The following is a 16995-nucleotide window of genomic DNA, read 5'->3' as shown; positions in this document are numbered from 1 at the left end:
GAAACCATTTCCACTAAGATCAGGAACAAGACAAGGTTGCCCACTCTCACCACTATTATTCAACATAGTTTTGGAAGTTTTAGCCACAGCAATCAGAGAAGAAAAAGAAATAAAAGGAATCCAAATTGGAAAAGAAGAAGTAAAACTGTCACTGTTTGCAGATGACATGATACTCGACATAAAGAATCCTAATAATGCTACCAGAAAACTACTAGAGCTAATCAATGAAACTGGTAAAGTAGCAGGATACAAAAGTAATGCACAGAAATCTCTGGCATTCCTGTACACTAATGATGAAAAATCTGAAAGAGAAATTAAGGAAACACTCCCATTTACCACTGCAACAAAAAGAATAAAGTACCTAGGAATAAACCAACATAAGGAGACAAAGACCTGTATGCAGAAAACTATAAGACACTGATGAAAGAAATTAAAGATGATACAAACAGATGGACAGATATACCATGTTCTTGGATTGGAAGAATCAACATTGTGAAAATGACTATACTACCCAAAGCAATCTACAGATTCCATGCAATCCCTATCAAACTACCAATGGCATATTTCACAGAACTAGAACAAAAAATTTCACAATTTCTATGGAAGCACAAAAGACCCCAAATAGCCAAAGCAATCTTGAGAAAGAGAAACGGAGCTGTAGGAATCAGGTTCCCTAACTTCAGACTATACTACAAAGCTACATTAATCAAAACAGTATGGTACTGGCACAAAAACAGAAATATAGATCAGTGGAACAGGAGAGAAAGCATAGAGATAAACCCACGTGCATATGGTCACCTTATATTTAATAAAGGAGGCAAGAATATACAATGGAGAAAAGACAGCCTCTTCAATAAGTGGTACTGGGAAAACTGGACAGCTACATGTAAAAGAATGAAATTAGAACACTCCCTAAAACCATACACAAAAATAAACTCAAAATGGATTAAAGACCTAAATGTAAGGCCAGACACTATAAAGCTGTTAGAAGAAAACATAGGCAGAACACTCTATGACATAAATCACAGCAAGATCCTTTTTAACCCACCTCCTACAGAAATGGAAATAAGAATAAAAATAAACAAATGGGACCTAATGAAACTTAAAAGCTTTTGCACAACAAAGGAAACTATAAACAAGACAAATAGACAACCCTCAGAATGGGAGAAAATATTTGCAAATGATGCAACTGGCAAAGGATTAATCTCCAAAATTTACAAGCAGCTCATGCAGCTCAATATCAGAAAAACAAACAACCCAGTCTAAAAATGGGCAGAAGACCTAAATAGACATTTCTCCAAAGAAGATATACAGATTGCCAACAAACACATGAAAGGATGCTCAACATCAATAATCATTAGAGAAATGCAAATCAAAATTACAATGAGGTATCACCTCACACTAGTCAGAATGGCCATCATCAAAAAGTCTACAAACAATAAATGCTGGAGAGGGTGTGGAGAAAGGGGAACCCTCTTGCCCTGTTCGGGGGGAATGGAAATTGATACAGCCACTATGGAGAACAGTGTGGAGGTTCCTCAAAAAACTAAAAATAGAACTACTATACTACCCAGCCATCCCACTAGTGGACATATATCTTGAGAAGACCATAATTCAAAAAGAGTCACATACCACAATGTTCTCTGCAGCTCTATTTACAATAGCCAGGACATGGAAGCAACCTAAGTGTCCATCAACAGATGAATGGATAAAGAAGATGTGGCACATATATACAATGGAATATTACTCAGCCATAAAAAGAAACGAAATTGAGTTATTTGTAGTGAGGTGGATGGACCTAGAGTCTGTCATACAGAGTGAAGTAAGTCAGAAAGAGAAAAACAAATACCATGTGCTAACACATATATATGGAATCGAAAAAAAAAAAAAGTTTCTGAGGAACCTAGGGGCAGGACAGGAATAAAGATGCAGACATAGAGAATGGACTTGAGGACGCAGGGAGGGGGAAGGGTAAGCTGGGACGAAGTGAGAGAGTGGCATGGACATATATATATACACTACCGAATGTAAAATAGATCACTAGTGGGAAGCAGCCGCATAGCACAGGGAGATCAGCTTGGTGCTTTGTGTCCACCTAGAGGGGCGGTCTAGGCAGGGTGGGAGAGAGATGCAAGAGGGAAGAGATATGGGGATGTATGTATAGGTATAGCTGATTCACTTTGTTATACAGCAGAAACTAACACACCATTGTAAAGCAATTATACTCCAATAAAGATGTTAAAAAAATAAAATTAAATTAAAAAAACTCAGAGAGTTTCACTGCAATCATTCTCATAGAAATCAAATCTTGTAGGCAGAAAAGGAATGTTTATGTCTTCTGTCAAAGACTCATTGTTATCAGGTACTTAAGAAATTTTATTAATACGAATATGTATTAAAGGACTAATTTTCTGCCCTCCCTTCCTTCCTTTCTTTCACTTCAGTTCAACTCACCTCATCTGAAATCTTTCTAATGGAATACTCTCGTTAATTTTTGAAACACTACTTTTTCAAAGGAACACTGAAATGATGATCTTCTGTTCTTCCCTACTCATCACCTCCCTTCTCACTTTTCTTTTTTTTATATAAATTTATTTATTTATTGGCTGAGTTGTGTCTTTGTTGCTGTGCGCGGACTTTCTGTAATTGCAGTGAACAGGGGCTACTCTTCGTTGCAGTGGGTGGGCTTCTCATTGTGGTGGCTTCTCTTGTTGCAGAGCACGGGCTCTAGGCACACGGGCTTCAGTAGTTGTGGCTCATGGGCTCTAGAGTGCCGGCTCCATAGTTGTGGCGCATGGTCTTAGTTGCTCTGTGGCATGTGGGATCTCCTGGACCAGAGCTCGAACCCCTGTCCCCTGCATTGGCAGGCAGATTCTTAACCACTGCGCCACCAGGGAAGTCTGCCTCTTGCTTCTCTAACAGTCTCTTGGTTTTCATCCAAGGAACAACACTCCCTCCGCCACCACACAGAGCCTTGGCTGCTGTATCCACCAGACTTCCTCTCTGGGCTAAGGGGTGAGAAAATGACTCAAACCAGTCAGGCCAACTCTCCCAAGAATCTGAAACTTGTGTCCAGTGATGGAAGGATGGAAAATAGCTCCAGTCATTTCATTCCAAAGACATGCCCTAAGAAAAAATGGTCACTAGTTCCTAGAAACTGTTCCCAGATTCCTATACTTTCAAAGCCTGTTTAACTTTTACTATAATTATATGACCTACTTCATTATCTACCAGTAAATACATTTTTTGCTTAAATTGGCCAGAGAAAGTTTCTTTTATTTGCAACCAAAAATCCCTGACTGATAGAAATGAAGCAGTATGGGCACTGAGAGTGTTTTCCCCTTCAAAACATAGTTTAGGGTGCTATACTGGTGGAATAAACTATTATATTTATTAAGCAAAAAACTTTTAAACAGCAGAGAAGTATTTGTATTATATTTCCAAGTGGTCTTAAAAACCACAAACAAATAACAGAAGACCTTAACTTTTTATCTCAGTCATTTTTTAAGTAAATGTATTGGTAAATGTATTAAAAGTATTGTTTTAGAAATAGGAGAAATTAAAATTTGAGGGAAATTTACTCTGGGATATGCTAGAGAGTTCTTTTTATCTTGCTTAGAATCTAAAATGTTATAATCTCATGATCTATTACAAAGATGGTGAAAACTAGTAAAGAAAATATTCTCAAACTTCTAAATATATTTGACTACTAATAACAGCAAAAAGTATGGGTAAATGTGTTAACACAGAGGTCTCTATAAAATGAAATCTAGCCCCTATGCAAAGTCTCAAATGTATATGCTTTGAAGTTTTTAAGTGACAGCTACTTTATCTTTAGTGTTTCCTTTTTGTAACCATCCAAAACAAACACTGCTAGAACCAAGTATAGATTTACTGTGAAGTTCTGAGACAGTATTGGTGCCACCATTCTGTCATGCTATACATATTTTTTCCCTACAACCAACACACCATTATATTCTCTGTGTTCCAATTCATTTAATAACTTGTCTTGAAAAGAAAATACTGGAATAATCCAGATATAAACAGTTATTTGGGTCAATGGAGGTTCACATTCTCTGTAGAGGGAAAGTTAAGAATTACATGGAGAGACTAAGAGGTAAAGTGCATTAGGTTGATTAGGAGGAGAGAGTGAGTTTCCTGTATACCTTTTAATACTGACTGTATTAGTTCTCTATTGCTGCTGTAACAAATTATAACAAAACCAGTGCTTAAAACAAGAGAGAATTTTTCTTCCCAACTGATCCCTATGTGTTGCAGGAAGTAGTTGGAAGTATGGTCATTAACTCCAAGTGTTTTAAAACTATTTGACCATGCAAAGAGTCAAGTTCCATTCCTTTCCAAACAAGTGAGCCTTACTTTGAAGGGCGTGCTGCTTCTTGCATCTGACTTTTCTACAGCCTTAAATTCCAAACATTAGACATTAGCACTCCTTAAACACTTTATCACATTTAGACTTCCTTGCTCTACTGATGAATGACTCTTTCAGCACCAACACTGCCATTTTTTCAGGATTACCATGTTTATCTAGTAATGTCACTTTGCACACTTTATATATATTGTGCACTTATTTCAGAGGTTAGCATACTGTTTCTGCAAAAGGCCAGATAATAAATATTCCAGGCATTGTGGGCTATATGGTATCTATCACAACTACTCAACTTTGCCATTGCAGTTTGAAATAAGCCACAGACAATATGTAAACAAATCAGCATGTCTGTGTTGCAATAAAACTTTATTTATAAAAGCAGGCAATGGGCCAGATTTGGCCCATGAGTGGTAGTTTGCCAACCCCTGATATACTTTATAAGAATTAGCAGAAATCAAAAATAAAAGTGCAGATCCGAGACTTCCCTGGTGACCTACTGGTTAGGATTCTGGGCTTTCACTGCAGTGGCCTGGGTTTAATCCCTGGCCTGGGAAGATCCCACAAGCTGTGAAGTGTGGCCAAAAAAAAGAAAAAAAAAATGCAGATCCCAGTAATACAAATAGTAGATTTCAAAAACTAAGTTCAGTTAAAACAAAGCTAGGAATCATTAGAAATGCTTAAAAATACACACCAGAGGGGCTTCCCTGGTGGCGCAGTGGTTGAGAGTACGCCTGCCGATGCAGGTGACACAGGTTCGTGACCCGGTCCAGGAAGATCCCACATGCCGCAGAACGGCTGGGCCTGTGAGCCATGGCTGCTGAGCCTGCGTGTCCGGAGCCTGTGCTCCACAACGGGAGAGGCCACAACAGTGAGAGGACCTCGTACCGAAAAAAAAAAAAAAAAAAAAAAACACACACCAGAAGCCTCTGTCAGGCCTTTAGTGACCTTTATACTGTGTACTCAGTTTTTTAAAAAAGGAGCAAAAATGAGGACCTTGCGATAAGCTTGGCCAAGGATGTCTACCAGCCCACTGGCAAGATTTGGCTCAGAAACTGGATGTGTTGTTTAACATTTAAAAACTTTTATTTTTAATTTTCTGCCATAAGTAATAAGAACCTATCTATAAATACATTTTTCTCCCCAAGTTCCAGTCAAAGCCAAACAGTAATAGTCTCTGTTCATCCAAATGTTAGGTTTAGCCAACTTCCTTTTCTAGTTCAACATAGCAGTTCTTATGATAAATCCATATTTTCCCATAAGCCAGAGAAATGTAGACTTTTTCATTTATGTCATATTGAGAATGGGAAGCTTGTGTTTTTGTTTTGTGTGACTAGCATCCTCTGCTAAGAGGTAGTAAATGGCAAGTAGAGAGAGAATACTACTCTTAAGATTGTGTTCTTCAGTTCTCGCTGATTTTAGATGAGTGGAGAGTTTATAGTGTTAAATTACTCATTCTTCTAGCTAAGTGAAGGGTGACTTCTTAATATAAATCTTCTCCTGAAGAAACAGAGCATTTTGTTTGAGGTCAGAGAGTGTCGTGCACCAGTATGTGAACTTGGATGAATCTCTTAGCTTCTCCTTGTATCCCTTATATATAAAATTGGGATAGCAATGTATTTTTGTGAATATTAAATAAGCTTTTGAGATCACCCATTAGATGAAGTAAAAGAGGAGGGGAACAAACATTTATTGGCCACCTATCATAATGCGTTATATCCGTTATCTTCTTTAACATTTTCACTTATCCTGTGCAGAAAGTATTGCTGTCACCTTTTCTAAAGATAAGTCGTTGGAAGAAACAATCACTTGCTCAAGCTTATTCATCTAATAAGTGACAGAACTGGGAATCAAACTAATGTCCAAACCCCTTATTATGCTATATACCTACTAAAAAGAATGTTTGTTTCCTTCCCCAGACTCTGTGTCCTAAAGTGGGAAAGAAAGGCCAGGCATAAAAGTGGGTAATAAGTGCTAACTTTTCTGTTAAGCATTCAATTTTCTTTTGTGACAAACTAATTTATATATTATATAGTAAAAATCTTCTTACGAAAATATTTCTTTAGAAATTCTGGAACACTGCTGTAGAGCGCCAAAAATATGTTTTGAAGTTTGAATGACTTACACAAAAAGTAATATAGACCGACCTATTTTGTGAACTATCGGGAAAGATTAAATATGCTGGGATGATTCATTACCATGTGCTGTGTGTCTTTCTGAAAGGTATAAATCAGCTACACGTGAAGAATGAATTCAAGTTTATAAAGCAATTATCTTTTATTATATTATTATTTTTTATTTTGGTCCTTTACAATCTCTTTCTCAAAATGTTTTTAAATGAAGATCTTATTACTATAATATGTCTGTAATGACCTTAAATTATCATATCATAAAAAGTAGTTAATAAAGTGAAAAACCTAAAGGCATAAAACAGATCCCACTAGAGTAGATTACAAAAGCTTTCGTATTCCAAGTACAAAAATTCATCCTTATAACATAATAAAAACATTTTACAAGGTTGGCTTCAATTATTAAGCTGGACTAACGTATTAAATTCTAACCCTAAGTCATAGTTCTTTGTCACAAGATCAGTACTACTTGGCAAATGCTTATCTCCTGAGTAAGAAACAAATGCTTTTGAGTTTGTGTTATTTTGCAAACTGATCAACTCACTAATGCAGTTGTAGAAAGAACATGAAGTCTTGCATATTCTGATTACATTACTTTGTCTTTTCAACTTAACAGTGGAAGTTTAAAAGTTTCAAAATTTAAAAAATTTTTGTTTTTCCTTTTCAGTGGCTCCACCCACAAGGTTAAGATATAATGTATTATCTCATGATAGTATCCAGATTTCATGGAAGGCTCCGAGAGGGAAATTTGGTGGATACAAACTTCTTGTGACTCCAGCTGCAGGTAAAAACACTCAACTGTATTTTTTAGAGTATTAGGAATTTTTTGCACACAGGGACCTAAAAATGTATTGTGCTAAGTGCTGCTTTAAGCTCATTTGAAAGATTTTGGTTTTGTTTAAGCTTTGGAGCTTGAAATCTTACCCTCTACTCAAGAAAATAATGTTCCCCAAATTTAAAGAATAACTATTGGACTCCCCATAATTTTCCTCAGGCAAAATTTTCAGACTGTCAAGAATCCTCAGTACCTCTGTTTCAACATGTATCAGTTCTTTTGGTCTATTGACAATCAAAAATTACCTCCAAAGTTTTAGCCTAGCCACAGCAATCAGAGAAGAAAAAGAAATAAAAGTAATCCAAATTGGGAAACAAGAAGTAAAGCTGTCACTGTTTGCAGATGACATGATACTATACATAGAGAATCGTAAAGATGCTACCAGAAAACTACTATAGCTAATCAATGAATTTGGTGAAGTAGCAGCATACAAAAGTAATGCACAGAAATCTCTTGCATTCCTATACACTCACTGATGATGAAATATCTGAAAGAGAAATTAAGGAAACACTCCCATTTACCACTGCAACAAAAAGAATAAAATACCTAGGAATAAACCTACCTAAGGAGACAAAAGACCTGTATGCAAAAATTATAAGACACTGATGAAAGAAACTAAATGTGATACAAACAGACGGACAGATATACCATGTTTCTGGATTGGAAGAATCAACATTGTGAAAATGACTATACTACCCAAAGCAATCTACAGATTCAATTCAATCACTATCAAATTACCAATGGCATGTTTTACAGAACTAGAACAAAAAATCTTAAAGTTTGTATGGAGATACAAAAGACCCAGAATAGCCAAAGCAGTCTTTTTTTTTTTTTTTTTAACATCTTTCTTGGAATATCATTGCTTTACAATGGTGTGTTAGTTTCTGCTTTATAACAAAGTGAATCAGTTATACATATACATATGTTCCCATATCTCTTCCATCTTGTGTCTGCCTCCCTCCCACCTTCCCTGTCCCACCCCTCTAGGTGGTCACAAAGCACCTAACTGATCTCCCTGTGCTATGTGGCTGCTTCCCACAAGCTATCTATTTTATATTTGGTAGTGTATATATGTCCATGCCACTCTCTCACTTTGTCACAGCTTACCCGTCACCCTCCCCGTATACTCAAGTCCCTTCTCCAGTAGGTCTGTGCTTTATTCCCGTCTTGCCCCTAGGTTCTTCATGACCTTTTTTATTTTTTCTTAGATTCCATATATATGTTTTAGCATACGGTATTTGTTTTTCTCTTTCTGACGTACTTCACTCTGTATGACAGACTCTAGGTCCATCCACCTCACTACAAATAACTCAATTTCATTTCTTTTTATGGCTGAGTAATATTTCATTGTATATATGTGCCACATCTTCTTTATCCATTCATCTGTGGATGGACTCTTAGGTTGCTTCCATATCCTGGCTATTGTAAGTAGAGCTGCAATGAACACTGGTACATGACTCATTTTGAATTATGGTTTTCTCAGGGTATATGCCCAGTAGTGGGATTGCTGGGTTGTATGGTAGTTCTATTTTTAGTTTTTCAAGGAACCTCCATACTGTTCTCCATAGTGGCTGTATCAATTTACATTCCCACCAACAGTGCAAGAGGGTTCCCTTTTCTCCACACCCTCTCCAGCATTTATTGTTTATAGATTTTTTGATGATGGCCATTCTGACCAGTGTGAGATGATATCTCATTGTAGTTTTGATTTGCATTTCTCTAATGATTAATGATGTTGAGCATCCTTTCATGTGTTTGTTGGTAATCTGTATATCTTCTTTGGAGAAATGTCTATTTAGGTCTTCTGCCCATTTTTGGATTGGGTTGTTTGTTGTTTTGATATTGAGCTGCTTGTAAATATTGGAGATTAATCCTTTGTCAGTTGCTTCGTTTGCAAATATTTTCTCCCATTCTGAGGGTTGTCTTTTGGTCTTGTTTATGGTTTCCTTTGCTGTGCAAAAGCTTTTAAGTTTCATTAGGTCCCATTTGTTTATTTTTGTTTGTATTTCCATTTCTCCAGGAGGTGGGTCAAAAAGGATCTTGCTGTGATCTATGTCATAGAGTGTTCTGCCTATGTTTTCCTCTAAGAGTTTGATAGTGTCTGGCCTTACATTTAGGTCTTTAATCCATTTTGAGTTTATTTTTTGTGTATGGTGTCAGGGAGTGTTCTAATTTCATAGTTTTACATGTACCTGTCCAGTTTTCCCAGCACCACTTATTGAAGAGGCTGTCTTTTCTCCACTGTATATTCTTGCCTCCCTTATCAAAGATAAGGTGATCATATGTGCGTGGGTTTATCTCTGGGCTTTGTATCCTGTTCCATTGATCTATATTTCTGCTTTTGTGCCTGTACCATACTCTCTTGATTACTGTAGCTTTGTAGTATAGTCTGAAGTTAGGGCGCCTGATTCCTACAGCTCCGTTTTTCTTTCTCAAGATTGCTTTGGCTGTTTGGGGTCTTTTTCATTTCCATACAAATTGTGAAACTTTTTGTTCTAGTTCTGTGAAAAATGCCAGTGGTAGTTTGATAGGGATTGCATTGAATGTGTAGATTGCTTTGGGTAGTAGAGTCATTTTCACGATGTTGATTCTTTCAATCCAAGAACATGGTATATCTCTCCATCTATTTGTATAATCTTTAATTTCTTTCATCAGTGTCTTATAATTTTCTGCATACACGTCTTTTGTCTCCTAGGTAGGTTTATTCCTAGATATTTCATTCTTTGTGTTGCAGTGGTAAATGGGAATGTTTTCTAAATTTCACTTTCAGATTTTTCACCATTAGTGTATAGGTATGCTAGAGATATCCGTGCATTAATTTTGTATCCTGCTACTTTACCATATTCATTGATTAGCTCTAGTAGTTTTCTGGTAGCATCTTTAGGATTCTCTATGTATAGTATCATGTCATCTGCAAACAATGACAGCTTTACTTCTTCCTTTCAGATTTGGATTCCTTTTATTTCTTTTTCTTCTCTGATTGCTATGTTTAAAACTTCCAAAACTATGTTGAATAATAGTGGTGAGAATGGGCAACCTTGTCTTCTTCCTGATCTTAGTGGAAATGGTTTCAGGTTTTCACCATTGAGGACGATGTTTGCTGTGGGTTTGTCATATATGGCCTTTATTATGTGAAGGAAAGTTCCCTCTATGCCTACTTTCTGGAGGGTTTTTATTGTAAATGGGTGTTGAATTTTGTCGAAAGCTTTTTCTGCATCTGCTGAGATGATCATATGGTTTCTCTCCTTTAATTTGTTAATGTGGTTTATCACATTGATTGCTTTCCTTATATTGAAGAATTCCTGCATTCCTGGGATAAACCCCACTTGATCATGGTGTATGTGCTGTTGGATTCTGTTTGCTAGTATTTTGTTGAGGATTTTTGCATCTATGTTCATCAGTGATATTGGCCTATAGTTTTCTTTCTTTGTGACATCTTTGTCTGGTTTTGTTATCAGGGTGATGGTGGGTGGCCTCGTAGATTGAGTTAGGGAGTGTTCCTCCCTCTGCTATATTTTGGAAGAGTTTGAGAAGTAAGCATGTTAGCTCTTCTCTAAATGTTTGATAGAATTCGCCTGTGAAGTCATCTGGTCCTGGGCTTTTGTTTGTTGGATGATTTTTTTGTTGTTGTTAGCATCTTTATTGGAGTATAATTGCTTTACAGTGTTGTGTTAGTTTCTGCTGTATAACAGTGCATCAGCTATATGTATATATATATATCCCCATATCCCCTCCTTTTTGTGTCTCCCTCGCACCCTCCCTATCCCACCCCTCTAGGTGGTCACAAAGCCCCGAGCTGATCTCCCTGTGCTATTTTTAATCACAGTTTCAATTACAGTGCTTGTGATTGGTCTGTTCATATTTTCTGTTTCTTCCTGGTTCAATCTCAGAAGGTTGTGCATTTCTAAGAATTTGTCCATTTCTTCCAGGTTGTCCATATTATTGGCATATAGTTGCTTGTAGTAATCTCTCATGATCCTTTGTATTTCAGCAGTGTCAGTTGTTACTTCTCCTTTTTCACTTCTAATTCTATTGATTTGAGTCTTCTCCCTTTTTTTCTTGATGATTCTGGCTAATAGTTTATCAGTTTTGTTTATCTTCTCAAAGAACCATCTTTTAGTTTTATTGATCTTTACTATCATTTCCTTCATTTCTTTTTCATTTATTTCTTATCTGATCTTTATGATTTCTTTGCTTCGGCTAACTTTGGGTTTTTTTTGTTCTTCTTTCTCCGATTGCTTTAGGTGTAAGGTTATGTTGTTTATTTGAGATGTTTCTTGTTTCTTGAGGTAGGATTGTATTGCTGCAGACTTCCCTCTTAGAACTGCTTTTGCTGCATCCCATAGGTTTTGGGTCATCGTGTTTTCATTGTCATTTGTTTCCAGGTATTTTTTGATTTCCTCTTTGATTACTTCAGTGATCTCTTGGTTATTAAGTAGTGTATTGTTTAGCCTCCATGTGCTTTTAATTTTTTACCGATTTTTACCTGTAACTGATATCTAGTCTCATAGCAGTGTGTTCGGAAAAGATACTTGATACGATTTCAATTTTCTTAAATATACCAAGGCTTGATTTATGACCCAAGATATGATCTATCATGGAGAATGATCCATGAGCGCTTGAGAAGAATGTGTATTATGTTGTTTTTGGATGGAATGTCCTATAAATATCAATTAAGTCCATCTTATTTAATGTATCATTTAAAGCTTGTGTTTCCTTATTTATTTTCATTTTGGGTGAGCTGTCCATTGGTGAAAGTGGGGTGTTAAAGTCCCCTACTATGATTGTGTTATTGTCGATTTCCCCTTTTATGGCTGTTAGTATTTGCCTTATGTATTGAGGTGCTCCTATGTTGGGTGCATAAATATTTACAATTGTTATATCTTCTTCTTGGATCGATCCCTTGATCACTATGTAGTGTCCTTCTTTGTCTCTTGTAATAGTCTTTATTTTAAACTCTATTTTGTCTGATATGAGAATTGCTACTCCAGGTTTCTTTTGATTTCCATTTGCATGGAATATCTTTTTCCATCCCCTAACTTTCAGTCTGTATGTGTCCCTAGGTCTGAAGTGGGTCTCTTGTAGACCCATATATATATGGGTCTTGTTTTTGTATCCATTCAGCCAGTCTGTGTCTTTTGGTGGGAACATTTAATCCATTTACATTTAAGGTAATTATCGATATGCATGTTCCTATTCCCATTTTCTTAATTGTTTTGGGTTTTTTATTGTAAGTCTTTTCCTTCTCTTGTGTTTCCTGCCTAGAGAAGTTCCTTTAGTATTTGTTGTAAAGCTGGTTTGGTGGTGCTGAATTCTCTTAGCTTTTGCTTGTGTGTAAAGGTTTTAATTTCTCCATCAAATCTGAATGAGATCCTTGCTGGGTAGAGTAATCTTGGGTGTAGGATTTTCTCCTTCATCACTTTAAACATTTCTTTTCTTTTCTTTTCTTTTCTTTTTTGCGGTACGCGGGCCTCTCACTGTTGTGGCCTCTCCCGTTGCGGAGCACAGGCTCCAGACGCGCAGGCTCAGCGGCCATGGCTCACGGGCCCAGCCGCTCCATGGCATGTGGGATCTTCCCGGACCAAGGCATGAACCCGTGTCCCCTGCATCAGCAGGCAGACTCTCAAACACTGCGCCACCAGGGAAGCCCTCACACCAGTCAGAATGGCCATCATCAAAAAAATCTACAAACAATAAATGCTGGAGAGGGTGTGGAGAAAAGGGAACCCTCTTGCACTGTTGGGGGGAATGTAAATTGATAAAGCCACTATGGAGAACAGTATGGAGGTTCCTTAAAAAACTAAAAATAGAACTACCATACGACCCAGCAATCCCACTACTGGGCATATACCCTGAGAAAACCATAATTCAAAATGAGCCATGTACCACAATGTTCGTTGCAGCTCTATTTACAATAGCCAGGACATGGAAGCAACCTACGTGCCCATCCACAGATGAATGGATAAAGAAGATGTGGCAGATATATACAATGGAATATTACTCAGCCATAAAAAGAAATGAAATTGAGTTATTTTTAGTTAGGTGGATGGACCTAGACTCTGTCATACACAGTGAAGTAAGTCAGAAAGAGAAAAACAAATACCATATGCTAACACATATATATGGAATCAAAAAAAAAATGGCTATGAAGAACCTAGGGGCAGGATGGGAATAAAGACGCAGACCTACTAGAGAATGGACTTGAGGACACAGGGAGGGGGAACGGTAAGCTGGGACAAAGTGAGAGAGTGGCATGGACATATATACACTACCAAATGTAAAACCGATAGCTAGTGGGAAGCAGTCGCATAGCACAGGGAGATCAGCTTGGTGCTTTGTGACCACCTAGAGGGGTGGGATGGGGGGGTGGAAGGGAGGGAGACACAAGAGGGAAGGGGTATGGGGATATATGTATATGTATAGCTGTTTCCCTTCATTATAAAGCAGAAACTGACACCATTGTAAAGCAATTATACTCCAATAAAGATGTTAAAAAAAAAGCAACAGTGTTATGATGAAAGATATTTGCAAATGTGTTTTTATCTAGTTTAGACAACTGTTAGTCTAATGCAAAGAGTATAACTGAAAGTGAGAATGAAAAGTGTACTAAAATTAGTATTATGTAATAGCATTATACATATTTTTGAATGTCTTCTCCTTTAAAATCTTGATTTCTGGTTAATAAAATTTCTTAATGTACACAGTTAACCCACTTCTTAGAACTGATTTATCTTTCTGTTTTATTATAGGTGGAAAAACCAATCAATTGAATCTCCAGAACACTGCAACTAAAGCGATTATTCAAGGTCTTATGCCAGACCAGAATTACACAGTTCAAATTATTGCATACAATAAAGACAAAGAAAGCAAGCCAGCCCAAGGTCAATTCAGAAGTATGTATTTACAGATCATAGAGTGCTGCCATGGGACTCTGTCTCAGCTCTGAGTTTGAGTTTGTGGTAAATATTGTATCGATAACAGGTTAAAATCCTAGATTGTTTAGATTTGAAAAGATCTTAAAAGACATTTAGTATAATCTTCTGTGAGTTCCTTTTATCTCTAATATTCTCTGTCCCTTCCTTTACCCATTTCATGGTGTTCCTACTTATCCTTTAAAAAGGTTTTAGTTCTTAAATGCTCTCCCTGACACTGTCCACTGAACCTTATGCAGACATCTCATCTACCCAGCACATAATAGCTGCTCAATAAATACTTTCAGGATTCTGTGAAGGGAAGTACTCTCTCTGCCCCCATAATGGTCTAGCAAGAGAATGGATGGGAGTGTCTTCATATTTGAGCCAGTTCTCAAATAGTAAGTTGGGATAATACTTGACATACAGAGACATTCTAAGCAGGAGAGAAAGCTCTGAGGCAGCCCTATCCGGGTCTGTGCTGTTCCATTAGAAAGCTTTTCCTTATGTTGAATTTAAAAGTTGTCCACAAAGACCCTGATTCTTTTGCCTTTCAGGAAATATTCATTCATTCACTCATTCTTTTTTTTTTTTTCTTCCCACTTAACAAGTGTATATTGCATGGCTACTAAGTGTGAGGCCCTGTTCTAAGCCCTGGGAACATGACAAATCCCTGCCCCCATGGACCTTATATTCTAGTGACCAGAGGCTACAGCAACTCCCTCTTCCTGGAGATGACTTATCTAATTGGAGGGCAGAGTTTTGTGTATCAGGAATACAAACAGAAGAGGTCTGTCCTGGTTAACTTTCTGTGTTACTTCATTGTTAAGGTAGACTCTTTAAAAAACCCAACTCATTATTAAGGACAATTTTAAACATAACTTAAAAAATCAGCAGATTCATAAAATAAACCCCTAAATATTCGTCAGTTGCTTCAACAATTAACCATTCATGGTCACTCTTGTTTCATTTATACCCCCATACTCCCCTCTCATATTATTTTGAAGTAAATCCTACACATCATTTCAAATAACAATAGCTTTTTAAAGGGTTAATCCACAAATCGGGGAGGCTGTGGGTTCTAGAACTCTATATACAGCAATGTTCTATCTGGATTTTTCTATCCCTCCCTTCCTTTTTTTTTTTTGCGGTACGCGGGCCTTTCACTGTTGTGGCCTCTCTCGTTGACGAGCTCAGGCTCAGCGGCCACAGCTCACGGGCCCAGCCGCTCTGCGGCATGTGGGATCTTCCCGGACCAGGGCACGAACCCGTGTCCACTCCCTTCCTTTTTATCTTTCTCTTCTAGGTTATGTTTTACAAGATATATTTTGTGATTTTTCTTAAATTAAAAAGAAAAACTTTGTTAACCCGCTACCTCTTGAAACTTCTCAACAAAAAAAATTTGGTGAATCCACCTGTCAGCAGGACATACAGATGTTTTAAATGTTACATTCTTTTGAGATTCATAGTGTCTGGAAGCTCTGGGAAAGGGTTTTATGTTATTTTCAATATAAATCAGCCTTCTGTCTCATTTTATTGGCACTGTGCTTCAGTTTCTGGCCTCTGACATTCCTACATGAGTAAGGGAAATAACTTTCCTTAAAGTTTGTGAGAAGCAGTAAAAAGGACAAGGAGAAACAATTCATTTCACTTTAGTCTTAAGCTTTTGTGCGATTGATTATTGCAAATATTCCACTGACTAGCAGCATAAGAATCACAGGTAGCCTTAAAACTTTGCCAACAGCTATTTACTCAAAACATTTAAAAGGAAATGCATTTGTTTTCAGTTTGCTTAGCTCTGCTGACATAATCTTAGTGAAACAGTCCAACTTGTTAGATAAATTATATGGACGCATATATATTTTTTAGCTATGTTATTTTTATTGGCAGGTTAGAAGTCTTAGTTCTTCCCAAATAACAATTTATAAGAATGAAATTAAAATAACTTTGTTTGGATGGTTTCCTTTTCCATTTTGCATTTCAGTTATGTTTTTGCTCCCTGTGAGATGGAACTAAAGCCTGTTCTCCCCTCCCTGGAAACCTTTCATTCTTGGATCCAGGAAAATAATGATCTAGACAAATCCTGTGGATATAGGTTTGCAGTTAGTGTAGGGATTTGAATTTTTCATAAGTCCGTCTTCTACACAGGGAAACATAAGGAACAATCTTTGGATTTTGAAGACAGAAAGGCATGTCTGAACTGTTATGATTCCAAATCTGGTGTGTGTATTTGGCCAAGCAACTTAACTTCTTAGCCTCAGTTTCCTCATGGGCAAATGGGGTGATGGTTTGTGCCTATTATTGTGTGGATTAACTCACGTCAGCACACAGTAGGGGCATGGTTGCTTTTGTTGTTATGATTAATACCACTTTACTCTTGACAGTCTGTTTTCTAATTGATTTTGCCTCCTGCGTGAGGAGGACAGAAGCTTGGCGTGACACGTGTTACATCTTGTATGTGACCTAGTGGCCCAATTCAAAGTGACTATTTTTTTTTTTTTCTTGTTCATCTGTAGAATGGATTTTGGCCGTATTTTGGCAAACTTTATTTTTGGCCACTATTTTTTCCTTTGGAAATATATTTTGCTAAACTCTGCGTGCAAAATCTTGCTCATTTTTTAAAGTTTGGCCCAAATGGCACCTTCCTGGTGAAGTTTCTCAGAGTCTCCACCTCTGCAATTATTCTTTCCCAGATCTATTTCTACTTTTAGCACAACTTTCCTCACACTAAAGTTG

At 37.2% G+C, this 16995-nt stretch overlaps 1 protein-coding gene across 6 annotated transcripts in view; it reads left to right on the top strand.

Moving 5' to 3' along the window:
- Positions 1–16995, top strand: part of COL14A1 (collagen type XIV alpha 1 chain) — a 271596-nt gene that overhangs the window by 44522 nt on the left and 210079 nt on the right. For all 6 annotated transcript variants that reach the window (XM_029222937.1, XM_029222936.1, XM_029222935.1 and 3 more), the window contains 2 exons: positions 7181–7297; positions 14098–14241. In XM_029222937.1, the coding sequence (XP_029078770.1) occupies positions 7181–7297; positions 14098–14241 (261 nt within the window). The remainder of the gene's footprint in view (positions 1–7180; positions 7298–14097; positions 14242–16995) is intronic.

The sequence above is a fragment of the Monodon monoceros genome, unplaced genomic scaffold, assembly GCF_005190385.1.
Source record: "Monodon monoceros isolate NGI ecotype Baffin Bay Population unplaced genomic scaffold, NGI_Narwhal_1 Super_Scaffold_14, whole genome shotgun sequence".
Taxonomy (NCBI): domain Eukaryota; kingdom Metazoa; phylum Chordata; class Mammalia; order Artiodactyla; family Monodontidae; genus Monodon; species Monodon monoceros.
Note: the sequence above shows the minus strand (reverse complement) of the source record. Positions and strands in the feature narration are given on the sequence as shown.